Raw genomic sequence first — 19,935 nt, forward strand, 5'->3', positions numbered from 1 at the left:
AGTGCTGCTTACATTGTGCACCTGTGTATGTGTACGCCGCCATTCATTCGTTTACTTATATTTTCTAATTGGTTAGGGTCTCAAAGATCTCTTTGGGCAAACTGAGGAAAGAATCTGAAGCTGGAAGTCAGGGGGCCAGGGTTCAAGTGAGTCAAACATGTAAAAGTCAGGAGGTCAAATAAGGAAAGAGAGCATTTTAGGCAGACAGTCAGTGAAAAAGCATGGTGGATGGAATGTTGTGTTCAAGGTAGGAAGAGGCCAGAAGATGAAGAACTCTAAAAGCCAAAGAAAGGATTTAAATTTTTTTTTAAACCCTTACCTTCTGTCTTGGAGTCAATACTGTGTATTGGCTCCTAGGCAGAAGAGTGGTAAGGGCTAGGCAATGGGGGTCAAGTGACTTGCCCAGGATCACACAGCTAGGAAGTATCTGAGGTCAGTTTTGAACCTAGGACCTCTAGTCTTTAGGCCTGGCTCTCAATCCACTGAGCCACCCAGCTGCCCCCAAAAGGATTTTATATTTGATTTTGGAATTAATAGAGAGAGAAGTTTATTGAGTAAGGAGATGATGAGATGGTCAAATCTGTGCCTTATAAAGATCAATTTGGCCACAGAGTAGAGCATGATCTGGAATGAAGAAAAAATTTGAAGCAGGGGGACCAACCAGCAAACTATTCTAATAGTCCAGCTGTTAGGTGATGAGAGTCTGGACCAGTGTTAGAGAAGAAAAGGCAGTGTATACAAGAGATCTTAGGAAGGTAGACACTGCAAGGCCTGGAAACTGATTGGATTTGAGGAGTGAGGTGTTGAGGATAATACATGTAGAAGGATTTGCATTCCCAAGGAAAGGGCAACCTCTTCATGTAAAATAGTGAGGAAAGAAGAATCAGTGAAGACATTTGAGTGATGTAAACAGAATAGGGAAGAAGATTTCAGCAAATGACCCCAGTTTTTTCCATGAGTTTCTTAGTTAACAGAGTAGAAAGGAAGGGTACCATAGTGTGAGGGGGAAGTGAGGAAGGTAGGGAGGAGGATGGAAGGAATGGGAGAAAGGAGAGAGGAAGGTAGAGGAAGGGAAAGGAAGATATGGGTCCCCAGCCCCCTGCAGGGAAATTGACCAGAGCCCTTCAGGGGCTCAAATCTCAAATAAAAGATCAGAAAGCAACTTTAGGGTTTTGAATAGCTAGGTTTTATTTATATTAGGAAAGAAAGGTAAGGTCTAGGGAAAACTAGGAGGTAAGAAGAAAGGGAAAAAGGCTCCAAGAGAGAGATCATGGTCTCTGGGTAGAGAGTGCTCTAGTGTTGAGTGAGTTCCAGGGTGGAGGCACCAAACTTTCCCTTTTATACTTTCTCTGACATCTCCCACAAAGGAAGTGGGAGGTGTCAGGGGAAGTTGTAGCAGAGAGAGTCCTGGGAGAAGTAGTCTTCGCTTACAATAATTCCACATGAACCAATAGGAAGCTTGAGAAGAAATGAAAAGATTTGGAATAGTTACTGTGGTAAGTGGGAAGCTATACCATTAGGGAAAGGCCTGGCTTACTTCAGTGAAGCCCCAGATAAGATTATCTAACCCAAAGTGGACCCGGTTAACATGATTAAAAAAAACACAATACTTAACCTTTGTCTTGGAAATAATACTGTGTATTGGTTCCGAGGCAGAAGATTAGTAAGGACTAGACAATGGAGGTTAGGTGACTTGCCCAAGGTCACACAGCTAGGAAGTGTCTGAGATCATAATCAAACCCAGGACCTCTTGTCTCTAGGCCTGGCTCTCAAACTACAGAGCCACCTAGCTACCTCTCCTAGTCAATACAATTTTGAGATTTTTCTCCAGCACTTGAATAGAAACAAAGGGAGGAGATGGTAGAGTAATATAAAGCTGGAGTTTAGCAAAGTATGATTGGCAGAAGGGCATGGGTTTGAAGAGAAAGTGACAATGTACAGTTGAAATGGTTCACCAAGGAGTCAAGATAAGGAGTATAGCCAGTCAAGAAGGTAGTCAGTATAGAAGTGTAATATCTTGGGAGTTGGGGGGTGGAGTAGGGGGAGGAGGTAGGGAACTTAGGAGTATGAAGAGTGGAGATCACAGTGAGAATGGAGATCAGGGTTAAGGTTATAAGACAGAGAAAAAGAAAGATGATAAAAGATATAGGTATAGGAATTTCAGAGTTCAAATACATGAAAATGTGCATGTGGCCATCACTGTATGTTACTGAGGTTCATTAAGGAATAGATGGTTTTGGGAAGCCAATAAGAAAAATAGTCTCAAATAGATAAAAATCTGAGACTCCTCTTTCCACCCCTTTTGTGATCCACACCCTTTCTTGTAGAAAAGTATTGTGGCCTTATTGAAAAGCTTTAAGCTCTTGGCAAATCAGTAGTCAAGAGGTTAACATTCTTCCCCTTTGGTCAGAAATGCAGCCAAGGCCAAAACCTTAGTTTAGCAGGGGCATTTGCCCCTGAGAAAAGTATTCTCAGACTTAGCTTGCTGATAATCACAAGTTGAAGGCCCAGCCTGGTTCTTATCTTCACCTCGAAGTTTTTGAGTTTTCTGTGTGTTGGCTAAACTCATTGCAATGTCTAGGAAGCTGAAAAACTCTCTCTGTGCTTTTGGATGAAAGGGAGTTTGAATTTTCATATATAATAAACTTGTGACTCAATGGCACTTTGGAGAAGCAGCTATGAGTTAACAGTCAAGACCATCTCCTGTGTCCCATGTGTTTCTTATCAACTAAGCCGTCCTTATCAGAGATGATAAATAGATCTTGACAGGAGGTCATGACAAGGTTTGTAGACTGGGGAATTGGGAAATTAGAGTGTTTGAGATAGTATTGAAGTATCAAGGGGTTCATATCAAAGTTTTCTGGTGTTAGGACAGGTGTTGGGGTGGAGAGAAAGACTATGAACTAGTCATTGAATTCACTGAGGAAGGAAGAGGGGTATCGATACTTGTGTAACAAGTGGATCTGGGAAATGTATAAAACTACATTTCCCGTGATCCAACATGGTCCAACTGGTTTCCGTTTCCGACGTCTTGACGCAGGGGAGCGCTTAAATCTCGTGGGTTAGGAGGGAGTGGGTCTTTTTTTTGCCAGCAAGCTCTTCTTTGGCGAGTAGGGCTTGGCTAGGAGGCAGTATGGAGGCGGCAGTTTTGAATGCTTACAAGCGCGTGGTCTAATGATTTTATCTATCAACATGGCTTTAATTAAAATACTAATATATATATTTATACAAGCATTTATCATTTTTCATGTTTATAATTTGGCGAACCAGAAGGTCGAAATTCGAACTCTCAATTTTCTAGATAGCCTAAGAGGAAAAAGCCATGCGGCTCTGGGACCCAGAGTCTCAGAAGCGAATCTTCCAGATAGCCTAACGATAGCCATGCCTGCTTTTTGGCCATCTGGCTCAGCTCTTTTGAGCACTTTTTTAAAAAAGGAAAGTGACTTTCCTTGCCATGCTTTTGCTAAAAGCAAGAGCACGTTTTTGCCTCCAGTGGGACTCAGCCGGCCAGTCCAGCCCAAGCCACCTTGGGAGGGAGGTCAGGCCAGCCGATTCGGGCTTTTGGCTTTAAACTAAAATGCCGGAGCCCAGCCAATGCGCTGACGCTGCTGATGCTGCTGCTGCTGATGCTGATGCTGCTGATGCTGCTGATCCTGACCACTTCCAGCCTTCAACCCCGAGCTCCAGAACCTGAGATTTCCGGGAAGGAACCCAGACCTGCCGCCTTTGCTGAGATCGAGACCTCCAGAGACTGCTTCAGCTCTGACGCAAACCATTTGGGTATATTCCCCTTTCTCCCTATTTCTAGCCTTCCACGTGTTTCTCTAAAGACCTAATTAGGCAACAACCCACACAGACTCTACACGTGGGTAGTTTTCCTGAGCTTTTCTCTAACCCCAAGCCCACGTGGACCTAGCATCTGAACCTCTCAGGCGCTTGGCCTATTCAAACTTTTGCGATTATTAAAAAAAACTGAATTAGGGGAAGCCTATTCACCCCATACCTGCTCAGAACTTTGAACTGATAGCAAAGACTGGTGATAAAAAAAAAAAAAAAACAACCCCTTAAACTCAGCAGAACTCAATCAAAAGAACCTTAAATTGAAATCAGGGGTGAACTTTTAAAACCTCGGAACTGAATGAGCTTTAATTCTGTTTTAAAAAGGCTGTATCTTACTGTATATTGTTAATTAGTTTTGTAAATTAATCCTGCTTATTTCGTTGATTTTCCTGTTGCACTGAATCATTTTACGCTAATGAAGTTTCTGCTTATGATGTTATTATATTTCCTAATTTACTTAAAGCTTACTGTATCAGAAACAATGCAGTTATATGTACCACCTATGAACATCTTATAGAGCACATGTCTTTTAAAATTTATTCTGTCTTGGTAATTGCAAAGAACCTTGAAAGTTTCCATGCTTTGAATATTACCTCGTAATTTTACAAGAGATCTTTTTAACTTTTACTTTAAATCCTTAAGAATTGTTGTCTTATAAGGATAAAGCTTTTATATATTTTATTATAAGAGATATTATTGCCTTAAATGGGTAGAAGCATTCCTATCCAAGATTTTTTTAAAAACAAGAAGCCAAGGAGCTCCTGTATATTCTTATCTGAGGATGATTATACCAGAAGGTTTCTTTTTTAAATATCACATTTTGCTATGGAAGCAATAACAGCATTTGCCAAGAGTTAAAAGTTGTAACAAGTATATAATTTTGAACATCATTATTTATTGTTTTAAAATGTGCTATTGGAAATTATGGTACTCTATTTGAATGAGCATTGTGAATCTGCCTTTTGTAAGATCCATTTACACTCACAAAATGAAAATCTCATTTTTGGGTAACAACCCTTCTAGTTCTAAGCTATATAGATATTTTTGATTTTTAAAACATTTTTTTAATGAGAGCAATTGATTTTTCCTTTTTCTCATCTTGTACTGGAAGTACATATATAATCATTATTTATCTTTTTTCTGATTCTACAGCAAATACCTGAGCCTATAGGACTGTGATTTAAATGCCTCTCTGATTCCAGAAGGGAATATGAAAGCCATTAATAGTGCTAAAGAAAGCACATGGTCAGAGACTTGACTGACTAAGATCTGCAAAATAGCAGTTCTATGCCAATACATTAGGGCTTGAAATTGGGTTTGAGTCCTGGAGTCCCAGTCTTTTCTAAAACTTTAGAGGACGTGGGTCCCCTCGACTTAGATTCCTAGAAAGCACCTAAGATTGGTTATTTACTTGGCTCACTTCCCTAAAAAGCTGATGATAAGTCAGATCAGAGAGAGACATTTTCCTTATGTCCTGGCCCTGAATGGGTAATTGCACACTGTTGAATTCACTTTAATTAGACCTTCATTCAAAGGTCTAAGTTTATTTTCCCTAGATTTTTTTGCACATTTTACATTTCATTTCACAAGTTAATTTTTCATCTTTTTTCTTGAATTCTATTCTTTGCATTTTGTCATCCTTACCTGACCTGAGATACCCTTTTTTAGAAAAAAAGGTGTGTTTAAGAATTACCTCACGGGGATATCTGTTAAGTTTTTTAAAATTCGATAATGTGAAAATATATATTTATTTAACTCTTTTAGGAGTAATTTCACGGGGAATTATATAAAATCTTAGAAGAAAATGTATGTTTTGTAATCTATAATGTAAAGTTTAAATTCTTTTGAGAATAATTTCAGGATAAGGATCTTGCCATCTCCCCAGAATCCAGATGACGAACTTGTTTTGGTGAAGACACTATGAAGATGTCTGAAAAGCCTTCACTGTACCATGAAGACCAAACTTTGAACTTTGGGGTGCAGTTGATTGAACTATGGGGAGTTGAAATTGAGTTGTATGTATTGTTTTAATTGTACACTGTTGTGCCAGTGGGGGACAGCCCCCCAAATTGGTTTTTTGTCAATGCGTCTAATTTTAACCATTTGTTCATCTATTTCTTTATCCCCAAATTCCTGAAAAATTTAGAAGCTGTTATTTTTACAGGTCCAGCGAAGAAAAAAGGACTAACCTTTTTTTTTGCCGGACCTCACGGGGAATTGTAACAAGTGGATCTGGGAAATGTATAAAACTACATTTCCCGTGATCCAACATGGTCCAACTGGTTCCCGTTTCCGACGTCTTGACGCAGGGGAGCGCTTAAATCTCGTGGGTTAGGAGGGAGTGGGTCTTTTTTTTGCCAGCAAGCTCTTCTTTGGCGAGTAGGGCTTGGCTAGGAGGCAGTATGGAGGCGGCAGTTTTGAATGCTTACAAGCGCGTGGTCTAATGATTTTATCTATCAACATGGCTTTAATTAAAATACTAATATATATATTTATACAAGCATTTATCATTTTTCATATTTACACTTGGGAGTTGGTAGATAAGAGATAACTAGAATCTTGTTTGGGTGACGTTTGGATTGACTGAATATCCCAAAAGAGAGGAGAGGTTTTGAAGAGGTCATGGTAGAAGGAGAGTGGCAAGAAGGAATAAAGAATATTGTGACCACTACTACCACCCCAGACTGCAACCAATGAATCAGAGTTTTTGTGAAATGAAACCAGTATTGGAAAGGGGGCCATGGATGCTATGTCATCAAGAAAGAATCAGGTCTCAGTGAGAGCCAGAAGATTGAGGAAATGAGACATGAAGAGGTTTAAAATGACAGCAGACTTATTAACTACAAAACAGGAATATCAGAGAGCATGGTGAAAGAGGAGAATATAACTGGAATCAAACATTTGTGAGATAGAGTTGAGGAGGATGGGAGTAAGGGAAGTTTTTTGTACAAAGCAGGGGTGGGGTTCACAATCACTGATTCTGATGAGAAGAGTATTATAGGCTGGAAATATGCTAACCATTGAGGAATGAACCTGTGCAGAGGAATACAGGAGATTAGACTATTCAAGGCTTTTGCTACAGGTTCAATTTTTAGGTGATAATGTGTCCTGTAAGGGCCAAGGAGTCCAGTTCCTATAAGGCAGGAATAGGTAAAAGCACAGCCTGAGGAATCTGAAAATGAGAAAGGAGCTGACAATTTTGGGGGTTGGTCTGATCCAAAAAATATTGATAGAGCACTGGGAAGGAAGACAGAGAGGCCACAGGTGGGTGGCCTAGATCCAGAGATGACACAGGTCTCTGGGGAGGCTCAGGAGCAGGCAAGGGTCTGTGGGTAGGAATGGGACTAATTTATTGGGTTTGAATTTCCAGGGCATTGCCTCATGATAGAGGCTGAGGGTTTGAGGATGTCCCAAAACAGGTTACTTGCTACCAGAGGTGGTAGCCACTACAGTGCTCCAAGTACTTAGTTCCCCATAGTCCAGAAAGTCTCTGGCTGCAACTTGTACTTGATATTGGGTCTTGGGGCGTAGGCCTTGCAGGATGAAGGATGTTTCCTCAATTGGTCCTACCTGAAAGCAAAATATGGATGATCAGTGCCCGGGGAGAGGCCTCATCTCTACATGAGCATTGGGGAGGGGTAGATAAGTCTCTTTAAAATTGAGATGTCAATTCTGAGGGACTTATGAGAAAGAATGCAACACAACTAGAGAAAGAGCTGTTGGAGTAGAAATGCAGAAGAAAAACTTATGATTAATCACTTGTTTATTTGGGTATGTGGTTACTCTCTTGCAAAAATGGATAGTATAGAAATAGGTTTCAAGTGATAATACATGTATAACCCATTGGAATTGCTTGTCAGCTCTCAGAGTAGGGAGGAGAAAGGGAGGGAGACAATGTGAATCCTGTAACCTTGGAAAACCTATGTGTACATTTGTTACTAGAATAAAATAAAAGGTTTTTTTTTTCTGGGTTATACATGTATTATCACTCAATACCTATTTCCATATTATTAATTTTTTTTCATATTATTCATTTTTGTAATAGAGTTCTCTTTAAAAATCCAAACCCCACATCCTATACCCATATAAACAAGTGATAAATCATGTGTTTTTCTTCTGCATTTCTACTCCCACAGTTCTTTCTCTCAATGTGGTTAGCATTCTTTCTTATAAGTTCCTCAGGATTGTTCATTATCATTGCATTGCTATTAGTAGCAAAGTCAATTACATTTCATCATTCCACAATGTTTCATTTTCTGTGTATAATGTTCTCCTGGTTCTGCTCATTTCACCCTGAATCAGTTCATGGAGATATTTCCAGTTAATATAGAAATCAAGCAGTTCATCATTCCTTACAGCACAACTGTATTCCATCACTATCATATACCACAATTTGTTCGGCCATTCCCCAATCAAGAGGCATCCCCTCATAGAAAAAAGTTTTTTTAAAAAAGAAAAAAATAAGGAAATAAAGAAAATAATAAAATAAAATTGAGATGTCAACCAATATGGAAGTAGGTTTTGCATGATAATAAAATAAAATTGAGGTGTTGATAAAGGGAAGCTATAAGGCATGGTGGGCAGCGCCTGGAACTAAAATCAGGACAACTGAGTTCTGTTCTCCATTGTCTCTGCTGTGTAAGAGAATGGGCTAGATTGTTTCTAAAAGGACCCTTCTCATAATGACATATGTTTTAACATTCTAGATTTCTATGGCATTCAGAGTCTAAAGCCTGCTCTCCAGGTGAACCCTTCTTCCATCCTAACTATCCCTCTAAGATTCTGGGTTTCACATTCCCTCCTGTTCTTGTCCCAATAAAGGCCTTACCTGCTGGAATCTGGTGGCCCCTCGTCGCTGGTATCGGATCAGGTACGTAAGAGGAAAATACTTGGGGAGGGGCCAGGAATGGGGGGGGTCCCACTTCACTTGGAGTTGCTTGCCTGGGGTAGGACTCACACTCATAGCTTCTGGTGGGTCAGGTTTAACTGCCAGGCATAGACACATTCATTTCAGGATGAAGGAGTCATAGGGCATCATTATTTCTAATGGCTACTTAGCACCCCCAAACTCCTTCACCCCAGAGCTAGACCCTTAATATCTGATATTCCATTAGGCACCCTTTTCCCATACGAGCTTTGACTTCCTAATACATTTTTTGGAATTCCCAGGCTGGACTCACTTATATGCTCTGCGATGAAGGGAACCAGGCTACTTCTGGCTCCCTGAGTAGTGATGACTGTGATGTTGAGTATGTAGGGGATCATGGAGAACATCTGGATGTTGGGGATGACACAGCTCCTGGCCTCAGGGGAGGGCTGGAGGCAGGGATGAGTCTCTCCTTGGGTGATCATACCTAACCTGACATGGAGAAAAAAAATTCTGATCTCAGTAACTCCTTTACTGTGTCCCTGATTCAGAAGCATCCCCAAGCCTGCCCTGGATGGGAGGATGCATATAGCTTATGTCATTCCCCACATGCATCCCTGTACCCCAGTCTAAGTGTCATACTTTGAGATGGACTTGAACAAGTAGGCTGGTATAGTGGGAGGAATCCTAGGCCATGAATCAAGAGATCTAGATTTAAGCCTCAATTACACCAGGACTTGTGATCTTGGGGCAAGTCCCATTGGGTAACAACTATAGTAACAGCCAGCACTTCTAAAGCACCTACTAAGTGCTAAGTGCTTGATAAATATTCTCTTTTCTGGTTCTCACAACAAGCAGACAGACATGAAAGGGAACATGAGAGCTAATTTTGAGTATCTGAAGGCCTGTTATATGGCAGAGAAGGTAGACTTGGTCTCCCTGGTTCTACAAGACAGAACCAAGAACAAAGGTGGAATAGTACCAGGGAGGTAGATTTCAGTTTAATAAAAGGAAAAACTTCCTACTTATCAGAGATGACCCACAAGGAAATATGTGGATGAGCTTTCTCTTACTTGAAGTGTTCAGTAAGATGTTAGATAGCTTCCTATAATGGACATTTTTGTGGGAAAATTGGAATATGTCCTCTCTGAGGTCCCATCTAATTCCTAAGGTTCTAAATTTCTAGAATTCTGTGACCTCTGACCTGTAGGTAGCAATAAAGGAGGCTTGAAGGTCCAGCTCAGGATTCATCTCTGTCTCTCTCTCTGTGGTCCAGGAACAGTCTATGGCCTCAGGATACCTCACAGCCCAGCACTGCACAGAGAGGAGGCTTGAGGACTCTGAGAAATGAGAGAAATACAGGAGGAGGATGGGGAAGGGAGGCTTTGAGATTCTTCATGATATCACTCCCCTTCACTCACTCTCTTCCGGCTAGACTAGCCTACTGCTGTGGTTCAAACCCATCATTTTGTCTCTAGCCTCCATACCTTTGAACAGGCTATTCCCTACTTGGGGAATGTGTCTATTCCTGAGAATCCTTACCATCTTTCAAGGCTCAGTTCATCTGGCATCCCCTGCATTCTTGATCTTCTACTTAATAATGTTCTTTCACACCTTGAATGATCAAGTATACTTATCTACTTATCTAGTGTATCTCTACAGTGCAGGAGTTCTTAACTTTATTGATGTCGTGCACCCCTTTTGGAATCTGGGTAAACTTATAGATCCCTTCTTAGTATAATGTTTTTAAGGGCATAAAACAAAATTATAGGATTATTAAAGAAATATAGTTATCAAAATATTTTAGAAAAAATTCATAGACCCCCAGGTCTGTAGAAATAAATAAAATATTATATATTCATGTATTATATATTTCTTCTTCTTATTGCCCAAGTAGAATGTAAATTCTTTTAGGACTGAGACTTTTTTCTTTTTGGAGCCATCAATACTGTCAATGCTCCCTTCTAGTCTCTTCTCTCTAGGTTTTCATAACAGTGACCTCTTCTGGTTATCTTCCTACAGTCTGACTCTTCTTTCTCAATCTCATTTGCTGAACCTACATCCCAGTGGAGCCTCTGACCAGATTGCCTGCCATGGCTCTGTCCTAGGCCACCTTTTTTTTTCTTCTTCTTCTCCCTTCTACTATTTTGCTTAATGATCTCATTAACCCTGATGGGTTCAATTATCATCTATGTGCAAATGATTATCATATCTGTTTGTCCAACACTAACACCTCTCTTGATCTCTAGTCTTGAATCTCCAACTGCTTCTAGACATCTCAAACTGGATATCTTGTAGAAATTAAACCCACATGTCCAAAACTGAACTCATTATCGTTCTCTCAAAACCCCACATTTTTTCTGAAGCTCTCTGTTCCACCATCCAACCAGTCCTCCACACTCACAAGTTAGGTGTCATCTTTGGCTCTTCACTCTCTTGCATCCTCCATATCCAATCAGTTGCTGAGTCCTGTTGTTTCTACCTTCATAACTTTTGTTGTGTATGCTCCCTTCTCTCCTCTGACACTGCTTTCACCCAGGTGCAGGCCCCCATCTCCTCACACTTGGATGATTTCTGTGGCCCTCTGGGTTGGTCTCCCTGCCTCAGATCTTTCCCCACTCCAATCCATCCTCCACTCAGATGTTTAATTGACCTTCTTAAAGTATAGGTCTGACCATAATTGAGTAAATTATTTTGGCTCCCTGTCACTTCCACTTCAAACATCTAATCCTGTTAAACATTTTTAGTTCTTCATAAACTAGTCAACCTTTTCATAAACCCTTTTCCCTTTCTAGTCTTCTCACACCTAATTCCTGTCCAGATACTCTACAATTCAGTGACACTGCCCTCCTTATTATATATAAAAGAAGATGAGGTAAGGAAAAGGGATATGACAGAGGTACAGCCTTGGTTTCCTTGACTTTCAGGTCTTTGCTCAGCCTTGCTTTAAGGTATAAAGATTGGGTGGTAAGGATAGGCTGGAACCTGGGTACCTCAGGTTCTATCCTATCTCCTGTCTTGGCTACTTCCATTCCCTACCTATTAAAGAGGGACTTTCTTCTATAGGCCACTTTCCACAAAGCCACTTCTGAGATCCCCCCATTTACCCCATGTACCTTCTGCTTTTGTCCAGATTCTTTGATGTCCATGGAAGGCCCAGCTCAGAGCCAGTACTAGTTTCCAAGTCATGACATGGATGGGCCAGGTAGCAGGGGATCCCATAGGCTTAAAGATGCTATAAAAGACCAAGAGAGAGCAGTATGGTAGATTCTGTCTGTCTTTCCACTCACCAGCTGTTTTAGTCTGTTTCTGTCTACACCTAAGAAACTCCAACTTCTCCAAAATCCCCTGGCTATACCCTTCTGGGAAATCCTCCTTCCTGTCCTTGCCTTTCATTTTCTAAAGCATGACAGAAATAGCTCAGTTGGTTGACCCCCATGCATGTGGCAGCAGAGGTTTGATTCTGGATTAGTGTGAGAAAACTGTGGAGTTTCAGACAGCAAATAGTTAATTGTGAGACTTGAGTAGAACACACTGATTCCATCTTGTGACAATTCTGGAACTAGTTTAGTTCCCTTTCTATTTAATTATGGGCCTAGTCCAAATTGGGTCTTGTGAGAAAAGTTAATTCAGTTCTGGGAATTAGGAGAAAACTTTATTGCTTTGTTTGAACCTAGTCTTCCATGGTTGGGAATCTGGACCACTTATACCTGTTAATCAGAGATCCTTAACCAAAGACCTAGGTTCTGTCGACCAGAAATGGTTAGATCCTAAGATTGATATAAGGAGTTTTCTCATAATTATACATCTTAAGCAACCCTTTTGTCTTATCTGAAAACTGGCCCCATCCTTATCAAGCTGTTATTGTTACCATGTTCCTTTGGTTGCTTACAGGTACTCAGGGAGGAGTGAAACACCTCTTTTCCTGACTTCAGGGAATTGTACCTGTTTGGTCATGTTGGCCAATCCTGACAGGTGTGAAGTGGTATCTCAGAGTGGTTATAATTTGCATTTCTTTAATCAATAGTGATTTGGAATATTTTTTCATATGACTGGATAATTTTAATTTCTTCCTCTGAGAGCTACATGTTTGTATCCTTTGGCCATTTTTCAACTGAGTAATGCTTTGCATTTTTATAATTTTGACTTAGCTCTCTATACATTTGAGAAATGAGGCTTTTGTCAGATAATTGCTATAAAATCCCCCCCAAAATTTGTTGTTTCCATTCTAATCTTGGTTGCATTGATTTTGTTTGTACAAAACCTTTTTAATTTAATGAATCAAAATTATCTATTTTATGTTTTATAATGTTCTCTTTGTCTTGTTTGGATATAAATTCTTCCCTTATCCATAAGTCTGATAGGGAAACTTTTCCACATTGCCCTAATTTTTTTATGGTGTCACCCTTTATTTTCTAGATCAGCTATCCATCTTGACTTTATCTTGGTATATGGTGGAAGATGTTGGTCCATACCTTGTCTCTGCCATACTGCTTTCCAGTTTTCCCAGTAGCTTTTGTTAAATCAGTAAGTTCTTTCCCTCAAAGCTTGGATCTTTGGGTTTTATTGAACACTAAGTTGCTATGGACATTAACTACCATGTCTTGATAACCTTATTTATTCCACTGATCCACCACTCCATTTCTTAGCCAATAACAAATTGTTTTGATGTCTACCACTTTATAGTATAGTTTGAGACCGGATACAGCCAGACCTCCTTCCTTTTTTTAATTAATCCTCTTGATATTCTTGGCCTTTTGTTCTTCCATATGAACTTTGTTATCATTTTTTCTAGTTCTATGAAATAATTTTCAGGTAGTTTTATCAGTATGGCACTGAATAGGTAAATTATTTTCACTATTTTGGCTCAGCCTATCCATGAGCAATTGATATTTTTTACATTTTTTTAGGTCTGACTTTATTTGGGTGAAGTGTTTTGTAATTGTGTTCATGTAGTTGTTGGGTTTGTTTTGGTAAGTATACCCCCAGGTATTTTATATTATCCAGAGTTATTTTGAAGGAAATTTCCTTCTTTATCTCTTGCTGTTGGATTTTGTTGGTGGTAAATAGAAATACTGAAGATTTATGTGGGTTTATTTTGCATCCTGCAATTTTGCCAAGTTAATTATTTCTATTAGTTTTTTTGGTTGATTCTCTAGGTATACTATCATATCATCTGCAAAGAGTGATAATTTTGTTTCTTCATTGCTTTTTCTTTTGCTGCTCTTATTGCTATAACTAGCATTTTGTGTGAGGGGAACCCTCTCCCAGGATCACACATTGGGGTCCTACCAGCATCTCTACATTGCTAGAGCTGAGTGTGACAGAGGCACTTGACTCAGAAATGATTGGGAAATTGATCTGGGTGTAAAAGGGAGAAATAAAGGAGGATCCAGGAATTGGGGGCTCTCTATTCTCTTGGGTGTGTGGCCAAAAGGAAGGGGTGGCTAAGGGGTCCATTGGGAGACTACCCACATGGCAGGATAAATTTAGACTTTTCTCTGTCTGCCTTCTTCTGTTCAAGTAATTCTTAATAAACTTAATAGAAATTAAGGGCCAGGGTTATAGTTCTTACATTTATGGTGACCACTGTGCAGAAGACCCTCACTTCTCCTCTTTAAACTTTTTAGAACAATTAAAATTAGACAATAGGACAGTTTAATCTTGCCACTTTCCTCAAGGCTACTGCATTTGTCCTGCCATGTTACTGCTGTTCCTCCATCTCCCTGGCCCTTGCTTCCTCTGCTGGCTCCATTACTATGCAATATTCAATAACAGTGGTGATAATAGGTATTGTTGCTTTATCCTTGATCTTCTTGGGAAGGATTTTAGTTTATTTCCATTTCTGATGGTTTTAGAAAAAAACAATTTATCTATTTAAGGAAAGTTCCATTCATTCCAATGTTTTTTCCTGTTCTTATAAGGAATATGTGTTGTATTTTGTCAACTGCTTTTTCTACATCTATTGAAATAATCACATTGTTTTTGTAGGTTTTATTATTGATATAGTCAATTTTGCTGATTTGTGAAATTAGCATAAAAATATAACCCATTACCTGGCAAATAAATGCCCATTAAGAAAGAACACCAAGTGATAAGAGAGGGAAGACTGCATGGCCAACTGGAGCCCTGACTTCCTGAATGGGTTTGTAGAAGCCACTGCATGTTGTGGTTATGTGTCTGAACAACAGAACTCATGATGCAAACTGCTCAATCAGAAAGCCAAGCAGGTATAATATCATCGACTATATAAGAGAGGGGCCAAGTGAGAGCTCATTCTCTTTCTGGGTCCTGGCATCAGAGAACTCCCCTCCCTCTGTCCAGCAATCTCTGATCTTATCTTTCCCATGTCACTGCTTAAAAAATGGATTGAATCCTGGACTGAAGGAGCAGGGAAGTTGGGGAGACTATGGTAATTAAAGGATGAGCTAGCTAGTAATCTTTTTCTCTTCTCTTTTACTAATAAATTGTTATAATTAAACATATATCTTCAAGATTAATTTTAATTATAACATGATGGTTTTCCTAATATTGAACCATCCCTGCATTCCTGCTATAAAACTATCTCATCATGGTGTATGATTCTTATGATAAAATGTTGCAATCTCCTTGCTAGTATTTTATTTAAAATTTTTACATCAATGTTCATCAAGGAGATTGGTATATATATTTTTTTCTCTGTTTTAGTTCTTCTTGGTTTAGGTATCAGTAACATATTTGTGTCATAAAAAGAGTTTGGAAGGATTTCCTTCCATTTGGAAGGAAGTTTGGAAGCCTCTTCCCCTATTTTTCAAATACCTCATGTAGTACTGAAGTTAGTTGTTCTTTGAATGTTTGGTAGAATTCATCTGTGAAACAGTCTGGCCCTGGAGCCTTTTAATCATGGAGTTCTTTGATGGTTCAATTTCTTTTTCCAAGATGGGGTTTAACTATTCTATTTCCTCTTTTGTTAAACTGGGTAGTTTATATTTTTGTAAGTATTCTTCTATTTCATTTAATAGATTTATTGGCATATAGTTGGGCAAAACAACTTCCAATAATAACTTTAATTTTTTCTTCCTTGGTTGTGATTTTGCCTTTTTCATTTTTGATTCTGGTGATTTGATTTTCTTCTTCCTTTAAAAAAATCAAGTTAACCAATGGTATATCTATTTTATTTATTTTTTCATAAAACCAATTCCTTGTCTTCTTCATTAACTTGATGGTTTTCTTACTTTCAATTTTATTAACCTCTTCCTTGAAGGATTTCCAATTTGGTTTTTAATTGGAGATTTTTTATTTTGTTCTTTTTCCAGTTGCTTTAGTTGCATTCCCAATTTATTTGTCTGCTCTTTCTCTATTTTATTGATGTAAGTAGTTATAAATATGAATTTCCCCCAAGTACTGCTTTGATTGCATCCTATAAATTTTGATATGTTGTCTCCTTATTTTCTTTGTCATTTTCTTTAATGAAATTGTTAATTGTTTCTAAGATTTGTTCTTTGACCTCTTCATTCTTAGGATAATATTATTTAGTTTCAATTAACTTTTAGTCTTTCTGTTGCCCTTTTGAGTGTAATTTTTATTGCATTGCAGTCTGAAAAGTATGCATTTAATATTTTTGATTTTCTACATTTGGTTATAAGGTTTTTATGTCCTATTACATGGTCAGTTTTTATGGAATCATATTCTGCTAAGAAAAAGGTGTATCTCTATTCCCATTCAGTTTTCTCCAGAGATCTATCATATTAAACTTTCCTAAAGTCCTATTTATCTCCTCAACTTCTTCTTTGTTTATTTTTTGGTTAGACTTATCTACTTCTGAGAGGGGATGATTAAGATATCACAGTAGAAATGTTTTATTATCTATTTTTTCTTGTAACTCATGCAACTTTTCCTTGAGGAATCTGGATGTTATGCCATTTGGTGCATACATGGTTAATATTGATATTGTTTCATTGTCTATGGTGCCTTTTATCATTATATAATTTCATTCCTTATCTCTTTTGATTTTTACTTTTATTTTATCTAAGAACATGTTTGCTACCCCTATTTTTTTTTAAGCCTTTACCTTCCATCTTGGAACCAATTGGCTCCAAGGAAAAGAGTGGTAAGGGCTAGGCAATGGGGGTTATATGACTTGCCCAAGATCACACAGTTGGGAAGTGTCTGAGGCCAGATTTGAACCTAAGACCTCTTGTCTCTTGGCCTGACTTTCAAACCACTGAGCTACTCAGCTGCCCTCTTGTTTTGTTTTTTTAATGTTAGCTAAGGCATAGATTTTGCTCCAGTCTCTTACTTTTACTCTGTGTGTCTCCCTGATTTAAATTTGTTTCTTAAAGACAGTATATTGTAGGATGATAGGTTTTTTTAGCCACTCTTCTATTCTTTTCGATTTTGTGCATGAGTTCATCCCATTCACACAGTTATGATTACTAATTGTATGTTTTCCTCCATCTTATTTTCCTCATTTGTTAGGGGAAAAATTATGGTTGGACTGAATATTCAAGAGTTTGGTCACCAGGAATTAAGTACTTAATTCCAAATGAAAGTCTCAAGTCAGAATGACTTTTATGGCAGTTTATTTACAAATAGGAAGAGTGAAAGTAAGGGAAATTAGAGAGGGAGAGAGATAATTACTCTGGCCTGGTCCGAACCAGGCAAGGGGTCAGAGGCCCCTGCCTACAGAGGTTAATTAAACAAGGCTTCTAGCCAATATGAGGGGCCTCTCCGGAGGCTAATGCCTCCAGAAAGCCAAGGAAAGGGGAGTCAGCCTTTTTACTTACCCATGTGGCAGTCCAAAGGGAAGCAGTCTGAGGTCTCAAGCCCAAGCTATGCCAAGGCCAAGTCCAAAGGGGAAAAATCTTCTCACAGGAAGTTACCATCATATTTAAAAGACAGTTATTTGCATCACTTCCTGTGTCTACCTTCCAGTTTTATGTGAACAAATGGCAGCTTTAACCTTGCTTTTGATTGCCCAGGGGGTAGTCAGTTGTTTTTGATTTGTTACTTGTTAGCTCACGTGGGTCATAGACCAACCCCCCCACTTAATCAGTAAGTGGGGGTGTATACATTCCTGGTGGCTAAAATCTAAAGAATCAATAGAGGAGAGTTACTCCCATCTTCACATATTTTAACAGATAGTTTATTCCTTTCTATCTCTTCTCTCCATGTGTTCCTCTTTGCCATTTCTTGTTTTTTTGTTGTTGTTTTTAGGATATCAGACCATCTTATTTAGCTTCCTTTCTTCTTACTATGTATTATCCTTTTCATTACTCCAATTGTGTTATTGTTCTTAAGTATCTTAAGTACTTAAGATATCTTGAATACTTTAAGTACCTTACTATCTTAGTATCACAGTATCCTAAGTATCATTGTATCTTTTTTTTTTTTAATTTTAAACCCTTAACTTCTGTGTATTGACTTATAGGTGGAAGAGTGGTAAGGGTAGGCAATGGGGGTCAAGTGACTTGCCCAGGGTCACACAGCTGGGAAGTGTCTGAGGCCGGATTTGAACCTAGGACCTTCTGTCTCTAGGCCTGGCTCTCAATCCACTGAGCTACCTACCCAGCTGCCCCCAGTATCATTGTATCTTAATTGCTTCAATTATCATCTTCCCAGGTATGAATGTACCCAATTTAACCTTGTCAAAACCCTTCAGTTTTTACTATCCTTTTTATGCTTCTCTTGAGTATCAAATTTGCTCATCAATTTTTCTCTTCAGTTCTGGTTTTTTTTTTTTGTCAGGAAAGTCTGAAATTCTTCTACTTCATTAAAACATGAAATTTTTTCCTCTGAAAGATTATGCCTAGTTTTGTTAGGTATATAATACTTAGTCTTAGTCCTAGATCTTATGCCTTTTGGAATATCACATTCTATGCCTTCTAGTCCTTTAATTTGGAATGTAGTGGCTCCAAGATATTTGAATTGTTTCCTTCTGGATGCCTGTAGTACTTTTTCCTTGGTCTGGGAGTTCTGGAATTTGACTATAATAGTCCTGGGGTATTTTTGGGGTGGGGCTCTTTCAGGAGGTGATCAGTGGATTCAATTTCTATATTTCCCTATCATTCAAGGATATCAGGGTAGTTTTTCCTGATGATTGTTGGTAATATGATGTCTGGGGTTTTTTTGAATCATGGGTTTCAGGTATTCCAATGATTCTTAGACTATCTTTTCTGGAACTATTTTCCACATCAATTATTTTTCCAGTGAAGTATTTTAGATTTTCTTTTTTCACTTTTTTGATTTTGTCTTATTGTTTTCTGATGCCTCAGGGATTCATTGGCTTCTTTTTGCCCAGTTCTAATGTGTAATTATCCTAAAATCCAAGGTTTAAAATCTTTGGGAGAATTTTTAGGAAAAGAAACTCACCAACACCCTGAATCAAGAAAGCAATTTTTTTTGGAGAAGGTGCCATAAGGATGCCTGCAGAAATCACACACTACATCAAAAGATCCAGAATGAACTTTGGGATATAATGAACTGAACTGAAGAGGGTTGAACTTACTTATTCTGAATGCAAACTCTTTTGCCAAAGGGAAATGCCTCCTAATTGGCATTTTGTCAATGCATCTATCAATCAATTTTTGTTTTTTTTCTCTTTTCTTTCCCTCTTATCACCAAATTGTTGTTAATTTCCCCTTTGTAAAGTGCAATATGTTATGTTGCAATATGAACCTCTAGTCAGAAGAATCTTTAGAAGTATAAGCTGGTTATGTGAAATGATTCATTGGGGAGACTAGGCATGTAAATCTGGGAGATTTCAACATGTTCATCTCCCAATAGAATCACAGGGGGGGAGGGGGTTGTGTAAAGGGAATTTCATACCCTCCCCACTCCTGGATTATTGACCTGGTTCATCCCATTTTGCATGTGATTATATTGAACCTCTGGGAGCTTGAAGATCACTTTTGATTGACAAATAAGTCAGTTGGATGGAATGTTCCCAGGGAGTCATGCGAGAGGCAGGAGGAGGGGCAGTTAAGAATCCTGAAAGGGTTCTGGGTCTTTGACCTGTGCTGAGGCTGGAGATCGGTGGATCCTGGTCTTGGAGTGAGAGGTGCAAACATCTCTCTCTGCAAACTCTTCCTGTACTTGAGATACCGTGCCAACCTATACCTGACCACCACCTTGGTGTCTACTGCCCCTAGATATTAGGAATCATTACATCATCTAGATATCTAGGTTTCCCAGGGCCCAGGAGGGATCCGGGAAGTGGGCAGAAGACGAAGAAGAGGGTGGAAAGGGGT

The 19,935-nt window shown here is 38.9% G+C and overlaps 1 protein-coding gene across 1 annotated transcript; it reads right to left on the reverse strand.

Annotated features, from left to right (window-relative positions):
* Positions 1-7,260: 7,260 nt before the first annotated feature.
* Positions 7,261-11,929, reverse strand: EBI3 (Epstein-Barr virus induced 3). The gene is made up of 5 exons (XM_044658504.1): positions 11,824-11,929; positions 9,912-10,047; positions 9,021-9,199; positions 8,669-8,826; positions 7,261-7,410 (listed from the first exon to the last, which is right to left on the reverse strand). The coding sequence occupies exons 1-5, from the start codon at positions 11,927-11,929 to the stop codon at positions 7,261-7,263; spliced, it is 729 nt and encodes a 242-aa protein (XP_044514439.1).
* Positions 11,930-19,935: the final 8,006 nt, after the last annotated feature.

Source organism: Gracilinanus agilis, chromosome 1 (assembly GCF_016433145.1).
Source record: "Gracilinanus agilis isolate LMUSP501 chromosome 1, AgileGrace, whole genome shotgun sequence".
In the NCBI taxonomy this organism is placed as follows: domain Eukaryota; kingdom Metazoa; phylum Chordata; class Mammalia; order Didelphimorphia; family Didelphidae; genus Gracilinanus; species Gracilinanus agilis.

Coding starts and splice junctions, on each gene's coding strand:
- EBI3 (XM_044658504.1), bottom strand. CDS start 11,929: ATGGGATCCCCTGCTACCTGGCCCATCCATGTCATGACTTGGAAACTA. Junction 10,048..11,823: donor AATCTGGACAAAAGCAGAAG/GTACATGGGGTA, acceptor CTCATTTCTCAG/AGTCCTCAAGCCTCCTCTCT. Junction 8,827..9,020: donor CTTCATCGCAGAGCATATAA/GTGAGTCCAGCC, acceptor TATGCCTGGCAG/TTAAACCTGACCCACCAGAA.